At 44.9% G+C, this 22736-nt stretch overlaps 1 protein-coding gene across 2 annotated transcripts in view; it reads left to right on the forward strand.

Moving 5' to 3' along the window:
• The window catches only part of WIPF3 (WAS/WASL interacting protein family member 3), a 116671-nt gene that overhangs the window by 60573 nt on the left and 33362 nt on the right, over nucleotides 1-22736 (forward strand). For both annotated transcript variants that reach the window (XM_068236080.1, XM_068236081.1), the window contains 2 exons: nucleotides 17274-17397; nucleotides 20256-20372. In XM_068236080.1, coding sequence (XP_068092181.1) covers nucleotides 17274-17397; nucleotides 20256-20372 — 241 coding nt within the window. The remainder of the gene's footprint in view (nucleotides 1-17273; nucleotides 17398-20255; nucleotides 20373-22736) is intronic.

Consider the following 22736-nt stretch of genomic DNA (forward strand, 5'->3'; position numbering starts at 1 on the left):
TTTTGTATTGATCTCAATGGACTTGAAGTGGGACTCAAATCATTTTTTTTTATTTTGGGTAGGAATGAAGATCTCAGAACTAAATGTGATAAACAAAAAATCAGCAAAACTGTTTAGTTTATACAATGCAAAATGAAACTGCAGTTTAGTGTTGCAGCAGATCACAGATGTTGTCTCTGCACTGCTAACAACCTGCAGCCTCCTATCTATTCTTGTGGCAGTTAAACCTGTCTTGTTTTACTAACATCAATATAGAAGGGTCAGACTGATGACGCGTACACACGCCGTACTTTTTCAAAGTACGGGTCCGTCAGACCCTCCCACTGGGCGGTCGTTCTGACGTCACTTGCACTTGAGTAGAAGCTGTCATCAGACTGATAAGACTTTGCTTGTACTCACGTGCAACTGCCGCCACAACGACTGTCGTCAGAACGACAGCCTCCATAGAAGCGCATTCAGAGTGAAACGGCTGTAAGGCTATCTGTGCCCAGCACCCACCGCCACCACACCACCTCTGAATATGGTATGTTACGCATGTCATTTTGAATTCCTTTTAAGCAATACCAGTTGCCTGGCAGTCCTACTGATCATCTGCTTCTAATACTTTCAGCCATATACCCTGAACAAGCATGCAGCAGATCAGGTGTTTCTGACAATATTTTCATATCTTACCGGTAGCTGCATGCTTCTTTCTGGTGTGATTCAGACACTACTGCAGCCAACCAGATCAGCTGGGCTGCCAGGCAACTGGTATTATTTCAAAGAAATATGGTAGCCTCCATATCACTCTCACCTAAGGTTAATACAACTAATCAAATCACACATGGGGAGGGGGTGATCATTACCAGCTTAGCACCAATAAAGAGGTTGAAGGAGGGCCCCCCTGGTCCAGGGGCCCTGGTGCGGTTGCTACCTCTGCCTATTGCTACGCCACTGGGGCCGACATCACAGTTGGCCTGGTGCAGCATGACAAGTGCAGTGCAGGTACTTTGGGGTGTATGCAATAAACTGCGTTAGGCAGAATTACGTGTGTAAAGTTTTACTGCACAATGACATTACATGCAATGCTTTACTCTGCTCATCATGCAGTTAGCTATTATGCACGTAACTCTACTTAAAGAGACACTGAAGTCTCTTACAAATCCTTTTTTTATCCCAAAATATTGTTTATCATATTAGCCCTAACTAAACCGTGGCATCCCCGCCGCTGTACACTATCTAAATCCCCCAAAACTCGCTCTCCCTCTCCCCTGCAAAATCCACGACTTTCTTGGTCGTGGATTTTGCTGCCCTGTGTGCTTCCGTGTGAGGCAGAGCTATGAGCTGCGGTTCTGCCTCTACACGCGTCTGTCAGCGGCGGATCTCCGCCTCTCCCCCGCCCCTCTCAGTGAAGGAAGACTGAGAGGGGCGGGGGAGAGGCAGTGATCCGGGCTGACAGACGCGCTTAGAGGCAGAGCTGCGGCTCATAGCTCTGCCTCTCACGGAAGCGCTGCCCGGATTGCCCCCCAGAGTTAGAGGGGATTTAGATGTACAGCGGCGGGGATGCGGCGATTTAGTTAGGGCTAATATGTTAAACAATATTTTGCGATAAAAAAATGATTTTTAAGAGACTTCAGAGTCTCTTTAACAGAGTTTATTGCGTACATCCCTATGTGACTTGTCAGGAGATGCAGGTTTAGGCAGCTGGGAAAAGTGGGAGAGGAGGAAAAAAGCTCTTTGCAGTGAGGATCTGGCATCCTGTAGTCTGTTATTTGCAGCAGCTAGTTTCTAGGGCACTTAATGACAGTTCCTCTGCATTCGTCTGTTAGGCTAAGGCCCCATTTACACTATCAGTTGCTCTCAGTTATAACTGAAAGGACAACTGATTTTCAAAGTAATATCCATGTTTTCCAATGGCTCAGTTCACACTATACGCATTTTGACTGAAAGATTTTTCATAATGCACTGATATGGAGAAGAAAAAAAAATGTGTACCAACTGATTAAGGCCCCGTTCGCACTGCACACGTTTCCAGCCGCGTTTTAGAAACGCGTGCGGGAGGCCAACACGCACGACATCAGACAGTGCATAGAGTGCACTGTCTGATGTTCACACTGCATGCGCTCCAGACCTGTGCGGTCCGGGAACGCATGCTGCACGCATTTTTTGCAAAAACGCGCGGCTGTCCCATTCACTTTTCAGTGATGGGATCAGCCACGCAACGCATACAAATGCGGATGGTGTGCGTTCGCATGCGTTGCGTTCCGCACGCATAGCTGTCCGCGTTTGTAATGTGAACGGGGCCTAAAGTGTAAATGAGGCCTTAGTGCACACTAGGGGCTTGATTCACTAAGACAAATAGAATGCCTTATCAGAGTTAACATGCCTTATCAGAGTGAACACGCCTTATCAGAGTAGCATAGCGAGTGCTACGAATTTATGCCTGCTAATTGGCAATGATGTGCGCTCCATTCGTCCTACCCTGAGCCCCAGCGGGTCCAATCACTTTAAAGGACATTATCCCCGCACTTTGATTGGCCCAATAGGCTGCCTGTCACTTGACAGGAAACTTGACAGGCAGCCTATTGGGTCAATCAAAGTATTGGGATAATGTCCTTTAACCTCCCTGGCATTGAATTGTTGCGGACTTTCGTCCGCGGGAGGGCTATTTTTAAAAAAAACTTGTTTTAAATCATGTAGCTAGCACCAGGATAGCTACATGTGTCCCCAGATTGCCCCGGTGCTGTGTCCCGCCCCCGATCGCCGCCGGCTATATTTACCGCTCCGGGATCTTGCGAGAGCCGTAACTTCTTCATTCAGCTTCGGTCGTCGCTATGTCATCGACGTCATGCGCAGTCCCGATCCTCGCCATAGCGACGCCTGGTGGCGATGGAAGAGGCTGCGCCCGCGCAGGCTCCGGCGGGGGGTACATATATATGGGGATCGCGGTGATCGGGGGAGGAAGCGGCGGCAATCGGACAACACATGTAGCTAGCCAAGTGCTAGCTACATAATGTACAAAAGGTTTTTTGTTTTTTTTAAATCTCCCTGCGCCATGCTATCCCCTCCGGTGGTAATGGTCGAGCTGAGCTTGTCCATACTGCTCAGGAGGTTAAAGTGATTGGACCCGCAGGGGCTCAGAGCAGGACGAGTGGAGCTCTCGTCATTGCCAGTTAGCAGGCATACGTTTGTAGCGCTCGCTATGCTACTCTGATAAGGCGGGTTAACTCATGCTCTTTGTCTTACTGAAACAAACCCTATGTGCGTTGTGTTACACCCATACTACAACGCTGGCATAATGCACGTTATTTTTCATATCATGAAGAACTACTATGTTACATCCTTGATATCTCACGTTAGTCAGAAATGCACCAAAGAAAGTGCATTTAGATAACCTTGTTTGTTACAGTGTAGTGATGTGAACATGCTGGTACAGTTGCTGGTACAGTTACAGTACATGCATGGGTAGTTTATTCAATTTCACCAATCACCAAGTGTTGTTATACTACATGGATGTTGGTAAGATTGTATAAAAATTCTACAGTCAGATTGCATGAAAATTGTATGGTGTGTGGCCACCTTTAGGCTGGGTTGCGACTTGAGCCCGGACCACAGTGGCCAGGAGGAGCGGACAGTGTAGTGTCCATTCTGATCGGCCGCTGTGGTCCGGCTGAAGCCAGGGGCAGATGCTTTACCACCATAGGTTATATGGGGATTGCATCTGCTCTTCCGCATCCGTTGCAGAGTGAAAAGTGTGAACAGCTCCTATTTATAAAATAAGAGCCATTTACTGTCAGTTTAGCAATAAGGCAAGAACAAAAAATGTCCATTCTCAGCTCAAGTGGGAACGCAGCTTATTTTCACTTAAAGAGTAACTCCAGCCTAAACAGACATACTGTCATTAAGTTACATTAGTTATGTTAATTAAAATAGATAGGTAATATAATCTCTTACCCACCCTGTTTTAAAAGAACAGGCAAATGTTTGATTTCATGATGGCAGCCATCTTTTTGGTTGAAAGGAGGTGACAGGGAGCATGAGACACAGTTCCCAACTGTCCTGTGTGCTGATCACCCTTCCCAGTTGCTAGGCAACGTGAATAACAACATAGGAAATCTCATCATGCTTTGCACAGAATCAGGGAAAAACCGCCCGGATGTTTTCTTTGATGGGTGGAGCTTAGCTAAAAATGCAGCTAAAAATGTTGCTTTAGTAGGAAAAACAAAGTTCTGATGCTGTGAAACTGTTAAAGAAACACCAAGCCTTTTCAGTTCTGCTGAGTAGATTTTTAGTCCGGAGGTTCACTTTAAGGTTTGCTTTGAAAGTGAATCTCATTCTAGTTACCTGCAGATGTGTGCATACAGCTACTGTCACACATGGAAAGCACCTGTTTAGTTTAGACTCTAATTACAAACACAACAAATTTACAAAGGTAAATCTGTGTACATTGTGCCTTAGCCATCTGAGTTGTACACGCTGATTTAGCTGTGTAAATTTACATTAATTCAGGCTAGGCACATCTATGCACATGCCTATATTTCCAGGTTAGACAGCAGAAGTTCCTGTACAATCCAGAATGCAGGCCAGCCTGGATTATGCAGGAGTGGCTGTATGACCCCAGATGTACTCCAGCTCCCTTGTTGTGGGTGGGCACCCACGGAGATTCCTGGGAATCAGACACAAGATGTCGCTGGCTTGCTGCCTCATCTTCTAATCTAGGCAACCAGTTCAGGAGCCTGCACAGCAGCTCCTCCTGCTTCTCTCACCTGCCAGCCCTGCTGTCCTCTGCCATCCACCCTCCCGCCCTTGCCCCCCACCTTTGGCCATCACAAGCCTCCAGTAAGCCCTGCAGTCCACCACCAGGCGGTTCCTCTTCCCACATGAAAAAATATCCAGCCACTGCTGCCGGCCAGCTCTTGACCAGCTGATCTGCCCATCGGAACACAGCCCTGGATCCTTGCAGCCGAGGAACGCAGCCCTGGATCTGTGCAGCTTAGCAATGCAGCCCTGGATCTCTGCAGCCCAGCAATGCAGCCCTGGATCACTGCAGCCCAGCAATGCAGCCCTGGATCACTGCAGCCCAGCAATCCAGCCCTGGATCACTGCAGCCCAGCAATCCAGCCCTGGATCACTGCAGCCCAGAAATGCAGCCCTGGATCTCTGCAGCCTAGCAATGCAACTGTGAAACTCTGCAGCCCAGCAACGCAGCCCTGGATCCCTGCAGCCAAGCATAGCAGTCCTGGATTCTTACTGCCCAGCAATGCAGCCCAGGATCTCTGCAGCCCAGCAACGCAGCCCTGGACTATTACTGCCCAGCAATGCAGCCCTTGATCTCTGCAGCCCAGCAACGCAGCTCTGGATCTCTGCAGCCCAGCAACGCAGCTCTTGATTATTACTGCCCAGCAATGCAGCCCTGGATCTCTGCAGCCCAGCAACGCAGCTCTAAATCCCTGCAGCCCAGCAACACAGCCCTGGATCCCTGCAGCCCTGGATCCCTGCAGCCCAGCAATGCAGTCCTGGATTCTTACTGCCCAGCAATGCAGCCCTGGATCTCTGCAGCCCAGAAATGCAGCCCTGGATCTCTGCAGCCTAGCAATGCAACTGTGAAACTCTGCAGCCCAGCAACGCAGCCCTGGATCCCTGCAGCCCAGCATAGCAGTCCTGGATTCTTACTGCCCAGCAATGCAGCCCTGGATCTCTGCAGCCCTGGATCTCTGCAGCCCAGCAACGCAGCCCTGGACTATTACTGCCCAGCAATGCAGCCTTGATCTCTGCAGCCCAGCAACGCAGCTCTGGATCTCTGCAGCCCAGCAACGCAGCTCTTGATTATTACTGCCCAGCAATGCAGCCCTGGATCTCTGCAGCCCAGCAATGCAGCTCTGAATCCCTGCAGCCCAGCAACACAGCCCTGGATCCCTGCAGCCCAGCAATGCAGTCCTGGATTCTTACTGCCCAGCAATGCAGCCCTGGATCTCTGCAGCCCTGGATCTCTGCAGCCCAGCAATGCAGCCCTGGATCTCTGCAGCCCAGCAACACCGCTCTGGATCCCTGCAGCCCAGCATGGCCCTTAGGAAGGTCTGTTCTCCTCCACCTGCTGATGCTGCCCCTCTAGGCCTCCCGATCGACTAGACTAGGCCGCAAGTCAGGCGCTAAAATTCAGGACAGTTGTAACTAGCCCCCCAGGTCACCATTGCAACCCTAGGGGGTCTCCATCTCTTTCTCTTCTCTCTCTCCTTCTTTCCTTTCTTACTTTACCCCTTCTCTCTTCATCTCTCTATTTTTGTCTTGCTCTCTCTTTTGCTTCTCTCTCTATTGCCATTTCTTTCCTTCCCTCTCTTTCCCTGTATCCTCTGCTCTCTCTCTCTCTTTCCACCTCTTCTCTCTCACTCCATCCCTTTTCTCTCACTCTCTCCCATTCTGTCCTCTCTCATTCTCTTCTCTCTCCGAAGGATACACCGTCTGCATCTCTGCAGATCATTTGAGCGCTCACATAGCACTCAGACTACCCCCTCTGGTCCTTCTTCACTATGCTCTATATGGGGCGTATGTTCCTGCTCTATGTATATTCTGTACATATGTATATTCTACTGTTTACTGCAGCATCACTGTCTCTGTATGTGCCAAAAATGTGGGGTACAACCCCATTATACTTGGATAAATAAATGATCCTGTTTAATTACACATGTATTGCTCAGAGGCTCCTGTGGTGAGATAGTGCAACCATAATTTTCAGCTCCCCCTAAATGCCACAGCTTAGTTAGATGGTAATGCAATGCTTTCTCATCTCATTCCAAGTATTTCACAATAATTAGCAATCCAGCTGTAATAGTGAGGTTGCTGTTATGGCCTAAACAGACTAAAGATAAAACAACTGCAATTTCTGCACTGGTAATACCAAGCGATATGAAACACATGAGGGGACTGCTTCTATTGGTGGTCATCTGCAGAAATAATGGCACTATTCATCTGCCGATCACAGTATTTATAAAAGCATTAATTAGTATGACTGATTGCCACTTTTATAATGGTTTTCCAGTTTACTACCATTGCCACCATTGGAGGTCATTCTCAGCAATAGAGTGATATGTACCATATTTATATAGTCACCATATATATGTAAAGGAGTGATCGGCCACTTTGAAAGTGGAGAATACTATGTACTGCAGTGGGACAGAGTATACAGCACAGTGATTGCTCTCATCTGCAAATTACCATTTTAAAGTACATCTGAATCGGAAAAACAAAAGTAATTTTTTTACTTATCTGCAGCTTTTTCCAGCCCCCGGTAATCTTTCAAGGCCCTTGTTGTCCTCCGGGTCCCCTCCTGTGTGCCTCCTCTGAAAGATCTGCAACTGGAACTCCAACTGTGGCCACTACACGGTCCCGATCGCTCTCTCGTGGCTGGGAGAATTCTGCGCATGCGCAGTTTGTGTAGATTTGTAACTGCGTATGCGCAGAATGCCATGGAAACATGATCGAGGAGACCCACAAATCGGACCGCGTGCATCTGCAGTAGCCGTGACTAAAGGTGGCCACTAATGATCAAATTTATAGCGAAAAATCATTTTAGCGATCAGAAATTCTGATTGGATTGGTTGTAAATAATCTCCGTTGATGGGCACAATCGATAATGAACGATTATAAAAATAGTCGTCTGATTGGATTTTCTTATTGGTTGTGATAGATAGGGAGCAAAGATTGGTTCGTTGATGGTGTAGTAAACAATTTTTCTTTCGATCAGAATTTTCTGATCACTTGAACAATTTTTCTCTAGAAATTGGATTGTTAGTGGCCTCAGGCAAGTAAAAAGCCCCAGGCAAGTAAAAATCTAGTTCTATCTAGGGGACACAAAGGCTGCCTAACAGTGCTGCTCGGATACCACTTTTCACTATCTGGATCTAATTCGGATCCGGATACCCAGATTTCCGAACCGGGTCGGATATCAGAGTTTAAAATTTTCCAATCCGAATCGGATATCCGACCTCAGTATCCGACCAGATTGATGTATCCGGATAGAAAACCTGAAGTGACCTGAAAATGGGTTAAAATGCTTCCAAAAGTCTCATAAAATGGCCAAAACCCCTTTCGGAGGTCTGTCTCTCTCTCTCTCTCTCTTCCCTCTTCTCTCTCTCTCTCTTCTCTCTCGCTCTCTTCTCTCTCTCTCTTTGGGTAGTTCTCTCTACTCTGGGTAGTTCGTTGGCCTGAACGATTTTAGGAAAAGATTGAATCGCACGATTTCTGGCAGAAATTGAGATTTCGATTCAATCCACGATTCTCTTCAAATCAAGCTTTAGCAGATTGTATGCCTCATTCAGAATTCTACTGTGCAAAGGAGGCGGGCGCTGAACTGTGATCCTGTAATTCCATTTCCTAAGCCTGATTGCTGGCCACACTATTTTTAACTGACAGGCCCAGCTAGCAATGGAGAGGAGAGGGAAAACAAGTGAGAGCCCGCGTGTGGAGGCTCTGAGGTAAAATAAAGAAGTAAAGCTTTACTTGCCGGCTACTTCCAGCCCTTAAAAGTCTACCTGGGGCAGCTCTGATGTTCCACTGTCCTGCAGAGGGAAACGAGTCAGAGCCTGTGGGCGGAGTCTGATGCCCGGCGCCTGCCCAGCTGATGACACGCTAGGCAGAGAAAGAAGTCAAAAGAGCTGATGACGGAGGAGGAGAGGCGGCGAACAGCGGGAGAATGAAGTTTGCAGGCGAACCGCCGGGAATGAGAGCCGCTGAGCTGCCGCGACTTGTACACAGAGCGGCGAGGGGGAGTGCAGAGCGGGAAGGGCGCGGGATATCGTAAAAAATCACCACTCTTGATCACGGAATCGCCGTTTCCGTGATAGCGATTTCGGTTTAAAAACGATAAATCGTTCAGGCCTAGTAGTTCGAATATCAGAAATCTTGCTAAGCACCACTGCTGCCTAATACACTGATGCCTAATAGGGGTTTAGAGCCACATGGGCTCCTTAATTTCTAGGCGGCGCCATACAGACTGCTTAATACTACTATCTTGGGGAAAAGGTGTAAGGACTTAATACCTTGGCAGGTGTGGGAGGGGGTAGGCACCTCCAAATTTTTGCAGGGGGTCTACGTGATATCTAGATAAGCCCAGCACAATAGCTTACTTAAAAAATAAATAATAACCCAATAGTCTGGAAAATGCCCTTTATGTCTTGGAAAGTATTTTGGTGTATAACCCCTTCATACTAAAAGCATGTTGTGAGTGTACAACACAGCTAACACATGATTCAGTTAAAGTATTTTTTATAGGCTATACCATGTATACCATAAGTATAAATGCTTCATGGAAGAGCATATTCAAATATTTTTTTAGTACTCGGACGCCTTCTTTACACTTCAGAGGGAGAGTTGTCACTTCTATACACTTTAGCAAATGAATGTTGTGTAACACTGCCATCTAGTGGACAAGTTTAGTACTATGAAGAATGCCATTTTACAAACCAACCCTATGGGCAACATACAAAGTGGACCTGAACTCTTGCAGAGGACAGAAGGAAAACAGAGAAATGCACCCTGTATGTATTTAGATAGTTTAGCATGTCTAATCCCCCCTCATCTGTGTCCAATAACATGTTGTAATTTGATCTTTTCCCTGTGTCACATGACTGCCACGGCAGATAATCTCATTTGAATGCACAGGCTGTTAACAATATGTCTGCTTCCATGAATCAGGAAGTAGAAACAGTGCAGATTTATATTAGGATTTGTATCAAAGGTAACAAAGAAATGTTTTGTGTTTAAAGGTTATCATGCTGTTGCGTATCTTTTAGAGCAAAGAGGACGTTCTGAGTTCAGGTCCGCTTTAAAGGGGAACTGAAGTAAGAGGTATACGGAGGCTGCCATATTTTTTTCCTTTTAATCAATACCAGTTGCCTGGCAGCCCTGCTGGTCTATTTCTCTGCAGTAGTATCTGAATAACACCAGAAACAAGCATGCAGCTAGTCTTGTCAGATCTGACTTTAACCACCTGAGCGGTCTGGACGAGCTCAGCTCGTCCAACACCGCCAGAGGCTGCCGCTCAGGCCCTGCTGGGCCGATCTTAATGAAATAAAAAGCAGCACACGCAGCCGGCACTTTGCCAGCCGCGTGTGCTACCTGATCGCCGCCGCAGCGCCGCGATCCGCCGCGTGCAGCGGCGAAAGAGGGTCCCCCCAGCCGCCCGAGCCCAGCGTAGCCGGAACAAACAGTTCCGGCCAGCGCTAAGGGCTGGATCGGAGGCGGCTGACGTCAGGACGTCGGCTGACGTCCATGACGTCACTCCGCTCGTCGCCATGGCGACGAGGTAAGCGAAACATGGAAGGCCGCTCATTGCGGCCTTCCGTGTTACTTCTGGCCGCCGGAGGCGATCAGAAGAACGCATCCGGAGCGCCCTCTAGTGGGCTTTCATGCAGCCAACTTTCAGTTGGCCGCATGGAATAGTTTTTTTTTATTTAAAAAAAAACCTCCCGCAGCCGCCCTGGCGATCTTATCAGAACGCCAGGGTGGTTAAAGTCTGAAACACCTGATCTGCTGCATGCTTGTTCAGGGTCTATGGCTAATAGTATTTGAGGCAGAGGATCAGCAGGACAGCCAGGCAACTGGTATTGCTTAAAAGGAAATAAACATGGCAGACTCCATATATCTCTGTCTTCAGTTCACCTTTAAAATGAAACAATTGCTGCAGACATGTATTAGGCAAGATGTTTACTTTGTAATTTAATGTTGTTAAAAAGTATCAGTCCTATACAATTTGCAGACAGCTATTCTGAAATTGCACTTCTTTCAAGCATAGACTATGTGCTCTCTTAGTGGAATACAGACAACCCCAAAACTTCCCATCTTGTATTAGGCTTCATTTTTTCCCACTCCAGGACTAATCCACTGTCTGTTCCAGGCAATGGCGTACGTATGGAATTTGACACCCGTTGCTGATTACTCCCCCCAAAACACAACCAATTTTTTTGTTGGGGGGCCGAGCATGTTGCTGCAACTTTTGGGGGATTTGGGGGGAAAAGGAGTCGTCAGGATGTGGAGGGAGCTAACCATTATGAAACTCTGTACTCTATACAGTGCTGCAGAAGATGTCACTGCTATATAAATACACAATAATAATATGGTAGGACATTAGACTATGACTATGGTATGATTAGATTGTGAGATACTCTGAGGACAGTCAGAAAAGGGGAGCATATGAAAAAGGGGGGTGCATAGGAAAGAATGGGGATAAAGAGGTAGAGGCACAAGACAGAGAGCCTGGAGAGGAGAAATTGCAGGAATATCTCTCATTAGGACTGCAGACATCACCAGTGCTGTTTGTCAGGGTCATACTGTTAAAAGAAGCCACTGAAATCTGAAAAGAGGAAAGGGTCATGGGGGAATACAACAGGGTGGGAGGGGGAGCTGGGAAAAGAGATAAGATTACCTGAAATCAAGCTAATCTAAATTGTCTGGAGCTTGCTTCTTTGCTCACTACAGAAGTTGGCTGTCAGCACCTGTATCACTGGCTTCTGCAACAGCAGACTGCCCTGCATTATTGATTAATTACTCTGATCAGGATAAATAATCAATAGTCCAGAGCACTCTGTTTTTACAGCAGCCAGTGCACTAATAACAGGCAACTTCTGAAGCACATCCTGCCACCTCTCACTGCTAGTGTCCCAGCTGCAGCACAGCAATCATTACCTCTACTTACCCTCCTGTTTTGCATATTCTTTCACTGCAGGCTGTGTGTAGAAAGCGAGTAGACCCATTACCCATGGGACAGGGGGGGGGGGGGGTGAGGTGCTACATCTGGTGCAGAAAGTAGTACAGTCCCCTGCACTGTCTGCTGCTATTTTCCCGAATGTTGCCCAAACTATGAAAAAGATCCAAGGTGGAAAAACACAGTGGCTGAGCACCACAGCGGCCTAGCTATGGCTACACCTGGTGCTGTGAGCACCTGCAGCCTTGTAGTAGGTACGCCATTGGTTCCATGATCCCTGCAGAACAACTGTGTTTACATGCAGATGATTAACATGCTAGATATCACTAAGGGAAGGGGCCAACTAGACATTACAAATCACAATCAAAATAGCTTAAACAGTATTTTAACATTTTTTAAAGCATTTTCTGGAATGATTTCTATCGACTTTTAAGTGTTTTTGATATAGCAATTTGCGGTTTCCATCAGCTTAAGGCTTTATGGGTACAACAAGTGGTTTTGCATAGTAAAAGTTCTGCAAAATCACTTTGTTACAGCCTACAGAATTTTTGTAGTGATACTATTTTGGGAAATCACAACTGTGGGATTCTATCCATTGCCTTTCATTAACTGAGTTTACCATTAATCTCTGCAATCTACTGTACAGATTTAAAGAGAACCCGAGCCGAAGCTCAAGTTCAGAAACGTATACTTAAAGGAGTACTGTAGGGGGTAGGGGGAAAAAGAGATGAACTTACCCGGTGCTTCTAATGGTCCTCCGCAGACATCCTGTGCCCGCGCAGCCGCTCACCGATGCTCCGGTCCCCACCTCCGGTTCACTTCTGGAATTACTGTCTTTAAAGTTGGAAAACCACTGCGCCTGCGCGGCTGTGTCCTCGCTCCTGCTGACGTCACTAGGAGCGTATTGCGCAGGGGCAGACAATACTGGGCCTGCGCAATACACTCCTGGTGACATCAGCAGGAGCGAGTGTGTGGCCACGCAGGCGCAGTGGATTTCCAAGTCGGAAATTCCAGAAGTGAACTGGAGACGGGGAGCGGAGCATCGGTAAGTGGCTGCGCGGACACAGGACGTCTGCGGGGGACCATTAGAAGCCCCGGGTACATTCAACTCTTTTTCCCCCTACCCCCTTACTGTAGTCCTTTAAGGATCCTCCAGAGGCTTCCCACGCTGTTCTTCGTTTTCATCCGCTGCCCAGGACCCTCCAGCTGATCAGGACCACGCTCCCCTTCTGCCCCAAGCAGAGCATGGCCACACTGGTGCAGCAGCATGGAGCCGCTAGTGCACAAATAGGAGTGCAGTACAGCCCCAATCAGGCAAGCCCTTATCGGTAATCTTTGGAGATTCCAGTAGCGGCAACAGGGGACCGGGGGATGCTGTGGGGAGCCCTATTAGGATCCCGAGGTTTACTTCTTCTTAGATAAGTATGTGATTTTGTACATTTGAAACTGAAGAGGTTGACTTTTACCCAGCAATAGTGGAGTTTCACTTTAAAGGAAACCTTAACTAGACTTTTGTTGATGTCACCTCCACCATGTACTACATATCTAAATCATATAGATAGACTATAAGACTTTTATTTACCTAAGCCAAAGAACACTGAAGAGTAACGAAAAGCTTGTGTTACACTGGAAAGCTGGACAGCATTCTTGTAAAAACAAAATGGCTGCTATTGGGTGGCAAACATTTCTTGTCTGCATAATATCAGATATGAGGACTGCAGAAAAAGCAGGGATGATCTTTTTCTTATACATACAGTCCCCTACTTACAAATGACTTGAGATACAACTTTTCAGAGATAGAAACACAGTTGTTTTCATATCAAAATATGCAGCATTGCTTTTTCATTACATATTTTTGTTGTTAAATGATACAGTATTATATAAGATGTTCAAGAAGTAGTATAGTAGTAAGTAGTAGTATAAGTAGATGAAAACACTTTATGTTTTTCATTGTTTTTAATGTACTTTTAGTTTATGCTATATGTTTAAATCTCTTGGAACGTAACCTGTTAGTAAGTACGAGACTTTGTCATTTTGTAACTCCATACTTAAAGGGCTAGTATATACTAGGGCTTGTATAAGGGACTTGTATTCATTTTTTTGCATTGAACTTGGATCCCAGTTGGGTTACTTAGTAACAGATATGTAATGAGCAATAAAGAGCAGTGAACATATTAAAGCTTTCATCTATAAGGAACAGTCAGGACAATTTGAGTTGACTTCTTCCTGATTCCTGTAGATTCTTGTACTTTGCCCATTCTACATTTTCACTTATTCACACTTCAAGGACATGAGAATTTATAAATATACAAAATTCGCCAAAATTTCCCCCTGATAAAAAAAAAAACATACTTGTAATAATGAATTAATGTTATTGCTGAAAAATCTGATCATTCCATTGTTGCCTGTTGTGAATATGCTTTTCTTTTACAGCAGTCTGTATACATGATAACCATGAACTATAGAATCGGGCTTATCTGTGCTCGGTGCTCTTACTACTGTTTTATTCCTGTCAGTACACTACCTGCTTCCTGTCAGTACCCTTCCTGTCAATACACTTCCTGCTTCCTGGGCACAGACATGCACAGGTGATTCTTTTCAGCATGGCATTGTACTGCTCTCTGTGGGCGGGCAGGTGTATTGAGGTCCAGTCCTATAAGGTTGTCTGTCTTTTTGTGCTCCACTGTGCAGTTCACACTTTGAGAGAACTGCCAAATCTGGGAGGGAAAGGAGAACATTTGAGCATACGTTTATGAAATCGTTCAAGAGCCCGTACAAAAGCTTAAAGTAGCACTGAAGTAACATTTAGTAGAATTTAATACATTTTTCTGGCGACTAAATTTTACATTAATTATCCCATTTTTAGCAGTAGAAAAACTTTTTTATAGCTATGTATTGCTGTATATTGGTATGCAACCCTCCCAGTGATGTTTAGCCTTGGCTATTTAGTTACAAAGCCTTCTGCCTCAGTGTACTCCGGAAGACCAGGTGTTATTTCTACTCACTTCAGAACACACAACAAACATTCTACAGTGATGCACCATGTTTCCACCTGTGATCAATTTAAGAATGCAAAACAGGTAGAGGAAAGATTTTTACAATGGGCAAATGTTGACTAAATAATAAAAAAATGAATTTGAATCATTAAGTTTCTTTCAATTAAGTTATTTTTAACTCTTTGACTACCCTGGACAAAATAGCATTGACAAGCCTGAACCCTTTATTGACAGCCACTGCTGAGAGACATCTTGCCCTAGATGGACAAGTACAGGGACAAATGATTGGAAATCTGGCCTAGTCACTGAGGCCTTTGTGGTGTTTTATATATAAGCTTGTGCATGTAACAACCAATTGTTTAGTTGTGAGCTAGTTCTGGAACATTCCTGAGGAAAAAAAAGTTAGGTTTCAGAATCTTGCAAGAAAACTATCTACAGCTAGCCATTAAGGGTATCGCCTATCGATATTTTCGTTATTTTAAGTATGTTTTTGATCTTCTCCATGACTAACACTGGACCACACCTTTCTTGTACAAGCTGCTGTGAAAGGAATTGTTTGTAAGGAATACGAAGCACAGACTTCCTGTTCTCATGAGGAATTTGAAACATGAATTATAAAACTTGCAGGCAATGAAAAAAAAACAGAACAGGCGACTCCTAATTATCAATTAACTCATTATGTGAGCATAAATCAACAAGTAAAGGCATTCTGAAAATTGCACCATAATCCCAACAGATGGATGCTGACACAATAGAGCTCATTTGCAGTGGCTTATGAGCAGTTCAGACACACCCAGTCTAGTTGATGCAAAAGTAAAGAAACGGACATGCCCCTGCACTGCATCAGTGGGGACAATGCAACAGCTGCAGTTTGAACCTTCATATTCCTTTTTGTTGGAATACTTCATGTGTTTCTCTTTCAGCCACTGTATTATCTCTCTTGCCGAGTACTTTGGGTCACTGTCATGTTGGAAGGCGAACCTTTTTCCCATTGACAACTTTCTGACAGAGCGCAGTTGAACACATCAACACCTCACTGTCACTTGACTGTAAACACATGACATAGAACTGTTGCCTAGGTGCCTTTTTGCAATAAATGACTGCCTCCTTTTGCAAGGAGCTTTGAAAGGGATATACGTTAAAGGAATACTGTAGGGGGTCGGGGGAAAATGAGTTGAACTTACCTGGGGCTTCTAATGGTCCCCCGCAGACATCCTGTGCCCACACAGCCACTCACCGATGCTCCGACCCGTCTCCGATCACTTCTGGAATTTCAGACTTTAATGTCTGAAAACCACTGTGCCTGCGTTGCCGTGTCCTCTCTCCCACTGATGTCACCAGGAGCATACTGCACAGGCACAGCCCATACTGGGCCTGCTCATTACGCTCCTGGTGACATCAGCGGGAGCGAGGGCACGACAACACAGGCGCAGTGGGTTTGTGACTTTAAAGTCTGAAATTTCAGAAGTGAACCGGAGGCAGTGACTGGCTGTGTGGGCACAGGATGTCTGCGGGGGACCATTAGAAGCCCCGGGTAAGTTCAACTCATTTTCCCCCGACCCTCCTACAGTGTCCCTTTAAATATAAATACAGTAGAGTCTTGGTTATAGGGCACCAACAGGGTTCGGCTGATGCCAGATAAGTGTGCTTTCTGGTTGCTTGAGACTCAATGTTAAACAAAGGCCAAACTAATTCAGTACTGTACCTCACTTAATATACATACCATCAATTATGTATTAAATGTTAAAATACAGTAATTGAAAGTATATTAATCTTTGGGGAGCTGTGGAAGCCAGTCTATAAGCACAACAGAGCCCACAAAATAGCCTAAAAAGTTGGCCTTCACTACTGTGAGTACTGCTGGCAGGTTGAGACTGCTACTACTACTACTGTACAATAGTACTACTACTGTAAAATGAATACATTTTCTGGCTGCAATTTCTCTTATTGCAAAGCCATAGAGTAACTCCACCTATATTTGTAATTCCAGTGATGATCCAGAAGCCGCTGCAGCAGTGTGACACAAAAATGTCACAGTTCGCTCAGCTGTATCTCTGGACTTTTGTCTCAGTGTTTGTATAAAAGTGAGTTTTGTGCTCAGTACAACATTTTTACAAGAATTTATTTTTGAAATGTAGGGCTGATTCAGACGGGAGGTAAATGATGCATTTCCGGCGGGCCACGAAAGCGTTGCCGTTCCACTCAAATGAATGGAAGCGATTTTTAAATGACGGTGATAGCTTTTCGCATTGCTTGCGTAAATGCTGAGCAGATCCTGCTGTCTCAGCTTGGGTGCTACATGTAGCATCAGAGATGGCTGCGTTAGAGAGCGGCTCCTCAAAACGCAACACCCTGATGAAATGTGGGGAAACTATGCTGCTCGGTACCAGAAAAGCCTTTAGCATTGGCTAAACAAGCTGCAACCAGCCGTCCACAGAAGCCCGTCTGTTCTGGCCCTAAGTTAAAACTTCAGTGTGCAGGTAGGTCATCAGAAGAGAGTCACACATGATCATATATATTACATTGGAACATTATAATGGAATGTAAGGTGGAGACTTGCTTTTTTTAATTGCTGTTGCTTATTATTTTGTCTGCTAAAGGGCCGTTCTGCAGCCCCGAAACAGGAGTCAGGAGGAAGATCGGCACTGCTGGCAGACATCCACAAAGGGGCACGTTTAAAAAAAGTGGGAGAGATCAATGATCGCAGTTCCCCAGTAATTGATGGTGAGTAACAGCAATACGTGACAATTTACTAAAATATTCTAATTTTGTCCTTAATTTTGCTGCTTCCTGTTCTAGCCGTGCTCCCATCTTGTGTCCTGCCACTGTACACTTTACTGAAAGCTCTTTTACTTTACAGTTTGGATTTCATCTTAGGTCATATTATTTACTCTCATGGTTATGAGCACTTAATAATTGCTGTTCCTAATGTAGTAATGTACAAGGCAGGCAGCACTCAGCACTCGTAGGACATTTTAATGGAGGAAATACTCTTCATTGAGAGGTGGTCAGGAAGTGTTGTGAATACCTTCCTTTACAGAATAACGATTTATATAGTGTGCTGATCTAATGTGAACATGCAGCATGGCCAATTTCAGCTTCTTATGCTGCCCACACCCTCTTACTGACCTGGCCAATTGTTATATCAAAGGAATGTCCCAATATTGCGTTTATTTTTATTGAAACAAATGTGCAGTGAGCTTCACTGTGTTGACGTCTAACATCAGAAAAATGAATAAAATATTTGCTGTCAAGGTTGAATTTACATCTCTTGAGCCTTTGAACAGATACCACACCCTAGCTCACACCCCTTTTATGTTAAGAAGAATATCTCTACTGAAATAAACTGACTATAAAGATGAGCTAACAATGCCATGTAGCTGCTCCCACATGTGCATTCATTATACATGCCTATATTACAATTGTAGCCATTACATGTACAGGCATTGTGCCATCTATACATCAAGTGCAGCAATAATGACCCCATATAACAAGTGCAGCCTTTGTATCCACTGTGTAACAGTGGCTACCAGCGAGTCCACCACAATCATTGTAGCCATACTTACCCTTGTAACAAGTGCTGCCATCACATCTCTGCTGAGTTAGTGTAGCTGTAATTCCTAACATATAACTAGTGCAGCCATTAGTGCCCCCCAGATAACAATGTAAAAAATACAGTCATCACACCTCATATAAGTGCAGCCGTAATGCTGCAACTATTTGCAGCTTGGTATTTGGTGAGGCCAGGATGCCAGCAGGCAGTGAAAAGGAACATGGCTGACTACATTTGGCCACCTCCAGAATCATCTGTTCTAGGCATGTGCCAACCAACACTGTTTGTAACAGTATGTTTAAATTTATCACAGTATAGCTCCGCAGACGTGCCAGATGAAACAACCTCCTTTGCCAAGAATTCAGCTTATGTACGGCATGCCCCTTGCTTAGTTAGTGATGCATCCTGGCAGATCGCTTCACCTCCCTGCTTACCATTCTGCTGCGTGTTGTCACTCCCGCGCTGCTTTGTCATCCCTCCGCCCCTCACATAGCAAAGGAGCACATCACTAGCCTGCAAGCTAGTGACACGTCTGTCAGCCTTGGCCCTGCAATGTTACCTGAGGGATTGGTTACCGATCCTGACCAGGCATCATTAAATTTGTGTGTGTGTGAACCTTAACACCTAACTGCACGCCAGTGCAAGTCATGTCTTCTCGGCACCACCATAGACCATAATGTTAATTACAGCTATATCGGCGCAGGCTAGATTACACTGAACTTACTGGAATTTGGAAGCTAGCAATAGCTGGGCCTTGAAATATGCCTTCAGAGGAAGTAATTAGGTAATCAGTAGGGGAATATGTTTAGTACACCTAGCGCAGGAAGAACAGTCTCTTGGCTTCTCCCTGCACCCAAATCACAAGCGGCCAGACCATACATACCCCTTCAGTGTTCTTTTGAACAGCTTGGTTGATCTGACAAATATCTGTCAGATCAATCTCTTGGTGTGTGGACAGAGGCTACCTGTAGTAATATGTTAATGTAATTATGTTGCCATTCACAATTTAAAGGGGCACTATGGCGAAAAATAGTAATATTTTAAATATGTCCAAACGTAAACAAATAAGAAGTACATTTTTTCCAGAGTAAAATAAGCCATAAATTACTTTTCTCCTATGTTGCTGTCACTTACAGCAGGTAATGGTAGTAGAAATCTGACAGAAGCGACAGGTTTTGGACTAGTCCATCTCTTCATGGGGGGGATTCTCAGGGATCTATTTATTTTCAAAAGCACTTAGTGAATGGCAGTTGCTCTGTCCAACTGCCAAAAAAAACTGTGTAGCGAGCAGGGAAACTGGCCTGCATCATTTTTTAAATCCTTTTTATGGAATATCTTTATAAAGAATAAAAGCCTTGCAGAGAATCATCTATGAAGAGATGGACTAGTCCAAAACCTGTCTGTCGCTTCTGTCAGATTTCTACTACCTACTGTAAGTGACAGCAACATAGGAGAAAAGTAATTCATGGCTCATTTTACTCTGGAAAAAAGTACTTCTTATTTGTCTATGTTTGCACATATTTAAATTTTAACATTTTTTCGCCATAGTGCCCCTTTGAGGAATTCTAAACTTTCACTGAAAACCGACTTATAACATTGATCAGTGTCATACAGTCCATTTTGCAATACTGTAGTCTTATTAAAATTACATTTACATATCAATCTACATGTATTCATCAAATAACTCCTATTATTCTGTGTACTGTACTGTTTATAAATCAAAACAACTACCTAAAACAGAAAACCATGTTTAGCATGTATTGGAACCAGGGCTGTGGTGTCGGTACAAAAATCATCGGACTCCAGGTACCCCAAAATTTCTCCGACTCCACAGCCCTGATGGCAACAATAGATGACTCAGTCTCCAGCCAGGTACCCAAAATTGCTCCGACTCCTTAGTCTAATACTAACCAGGGCTGTGGAGTTGGTACAAAAGTCATCCGACTCCAGGTACCCAAAATTACTCAGACTCCACAGCCCTGATGGCAACAATAGATGAACTCAATTTCCTCCATTTTATGTTTTGTAGGTGCTAAAAAGAATGCTGGTCCAGGAAACAGTAAGAGTGCAATGGCACCCCCTAGTGGTGGTCTCTTTTCTGGAGGATTTCCAGTACTTAAACCTTCAGGACAAAGAGATGCCCCAGGTAAGAAGATTTAGTAGCTTTTTTGGTTATCATTACGATTTTGAAAATTGTCATGTTTGTGTGCCAGACAAACAAAGCGTATTGGATAAAGTTATTGGTATTATACTGTAAGCGAGAATCCACCTTTTGGACAAAAACATGCTGAGAATCCCAAATGACAAAGATTACTTCCGTATATTTTTCAGAACACTTTAACATAAACAGCAAAGTTTGATTGCCAGAACAGCCTCTTCCCCGTGTTCCTCATCCAGGACCAAACCACAACCCGACCTCCCATCTCTTATATGGAGGATAGTTTCACCTGGTTCTGTTTCAAGAATGATTGAGTAAAACTGTCCACTGAGGTGTCCTTCTGGTCCTTTCTGAACAAGTTTGAAAGGGGTAGAAGAATTAATATCCACATGTCTATTGGGGAATTGGGCATGGAGAGTGTGTTTTAATTGTATGTAAAGAAAATAAAAGTGATCTGCAATTTTAAATTTATATGAGAGTTCTGTGAACGAAAGCAGGCACCTTTAGTCAAACAGATGTCCAACGTAAACTATACCTGCATTGTCCCAGATTTTGATGCCTAAAGAGTTGGCATAAATTATCTTTAAATCCCTTGGAACGGCTTCCTATTGCTCCATTGGTTGGACCGATTAGAGGTGGATTTCCATTGATCACATCAAAGGACCAATAAAGATCTCCAGCAGCAGATTCAAAGTTACTTTATGCCGGGGCTCCTTTTTCTCTTCTCTAGCTGCATAGCAGAGATCTCCAGAGAAATATGGTTTCATGTCCTTGAAACCATATCTCAGTGTGTGGTGCCCTTCAACCTATAGCTCCAGCCATGTCACCTCTGTTCACACCTAGGTGCGCACTCACCGCACCCCATATACCATTTCTCTCACTGTCTGACCTGTGCTGTGCCAAATGGACTGACACATACAGGGGTTGGACAAAATAATGGAAACCTTGAAAATCAGCAAAATATATTTTAATATGGTGTAGGTTCACCTTTTGCGGCAATTACAGCCTCAGTTCTCTGAGGTATTGATTCATACAATTTGTGAATTGTTTCCAAAGGAATTTTAGCCCATTCTTCCGTTAAAACACCCTCCAGTTCTTTTAGAGATGATGGCGGCAGAAATCGACTTTTTACTTGCATCTCTAATAACAACCATAAATGCTCAATAATGTTGAGGTCTTGGGATTGTGGTGGCCAGATGAGATGCTCAACTTCATTGGAATGTTCCTCGTGCCATTCTTTAACAATTCTAGCTGTATGGATTGGGGTATTATCATCTTGAAAGATGGCATTCCTCTCCGGAAACAGTTCTTGAACCATAGGATGAACTTGGTCGCCCAAAATTCTTAAATAGTTTTGGCTGTTCTAATTCTTCCATGAAGGGAAATCATAGGCCCGGCGGATTTCCAAGAAATAGCATCCCAGATCATCACAGAACCCCCGCCATGTTTTACAGTAGGGAGAAGGCAGTCTGGATGAAATGCTTCTTTCGCCTGTCTCCAAACGTACACTCGACCGGAGGTCGGAAATAAGGTAAACAATGATTCGTCAGAGAAAATCAAATTTTTCCACTGCTCTAGGGACCAATTCTGGTGGTTTCTACACCACTCTAAACACTTTGAAACATTTGACTTTGAGAGCAGAGGTTTTCTAATTGCAGTTCTTCCGTGGAATCCAGATTTGTGCCGCTCCCGACGAACAGTTTTTTGTGGAAACTGGGTTCTGTAGGTGTTCATTCAGCTCTGCAGTGATTTTAGGAGCCGTGGTCTTGCAAGCTTTTCTTACAATTCGATTTAGAGTCCGAGGGTCTCTCTCAGACAACTTCGACTTTCGGCCACAAATGTGCTTTGCTGATGACGTTTTTCCTTCTCTTTCAAAGGCAGTCATTACTTTTGAGACTGTACCTCTTGAAATGCCAAGCATGCGGGCAGTTTCTGTTACAGTAGCACCTGCCATACGAGCACCAACAATTTGGCCTCTTTGAGAGATCTGCCATTTTTAGAAATTATTACCAACCTTGGTTTGAATATCTGTAAAAAACAATTATTTCAATTAACCACTTTACCCCCGGCGGTACGAATTTCTCCGTCCCTTTTCCCCCCCCTAAAAAACCAGGGACGGAGAAATCCGTACCTTCCGCGCTACCGCCGCTGTCCGCGCTCCCGCCGCTCGTGCGCGCGCACCCGCCGCTCGTGCACGCCGCCGCCCGCTCGCCCGGGGATCAATGAACGGGAAAATCCATTCCCGTTCGTTGATCTAGCCCCCGCAATGATCTGCTGCTTCTTTCAGAAACAGCGAGATCATTGTGAATCTCCCAGCCTCCTCCTGCTTCCTGTAAGCGTCCTTCCGGACGC

This window comes from Hyperolius riggenbachi, chromosome 5 (genome assembly GCF_040937935.1).
Source record: "Hyperolius riggenbachi isolate aHypRig1 chromosome 5, aHypRig1.pri, whole genome shotgun sequence".
Classification (NCBI taxonomy): Eukaryota; Metazoa; Chordata; class Amphibia; order Anura; family Hyperoliidae; genus Hyperolius; species Hyperolius riggenbachi.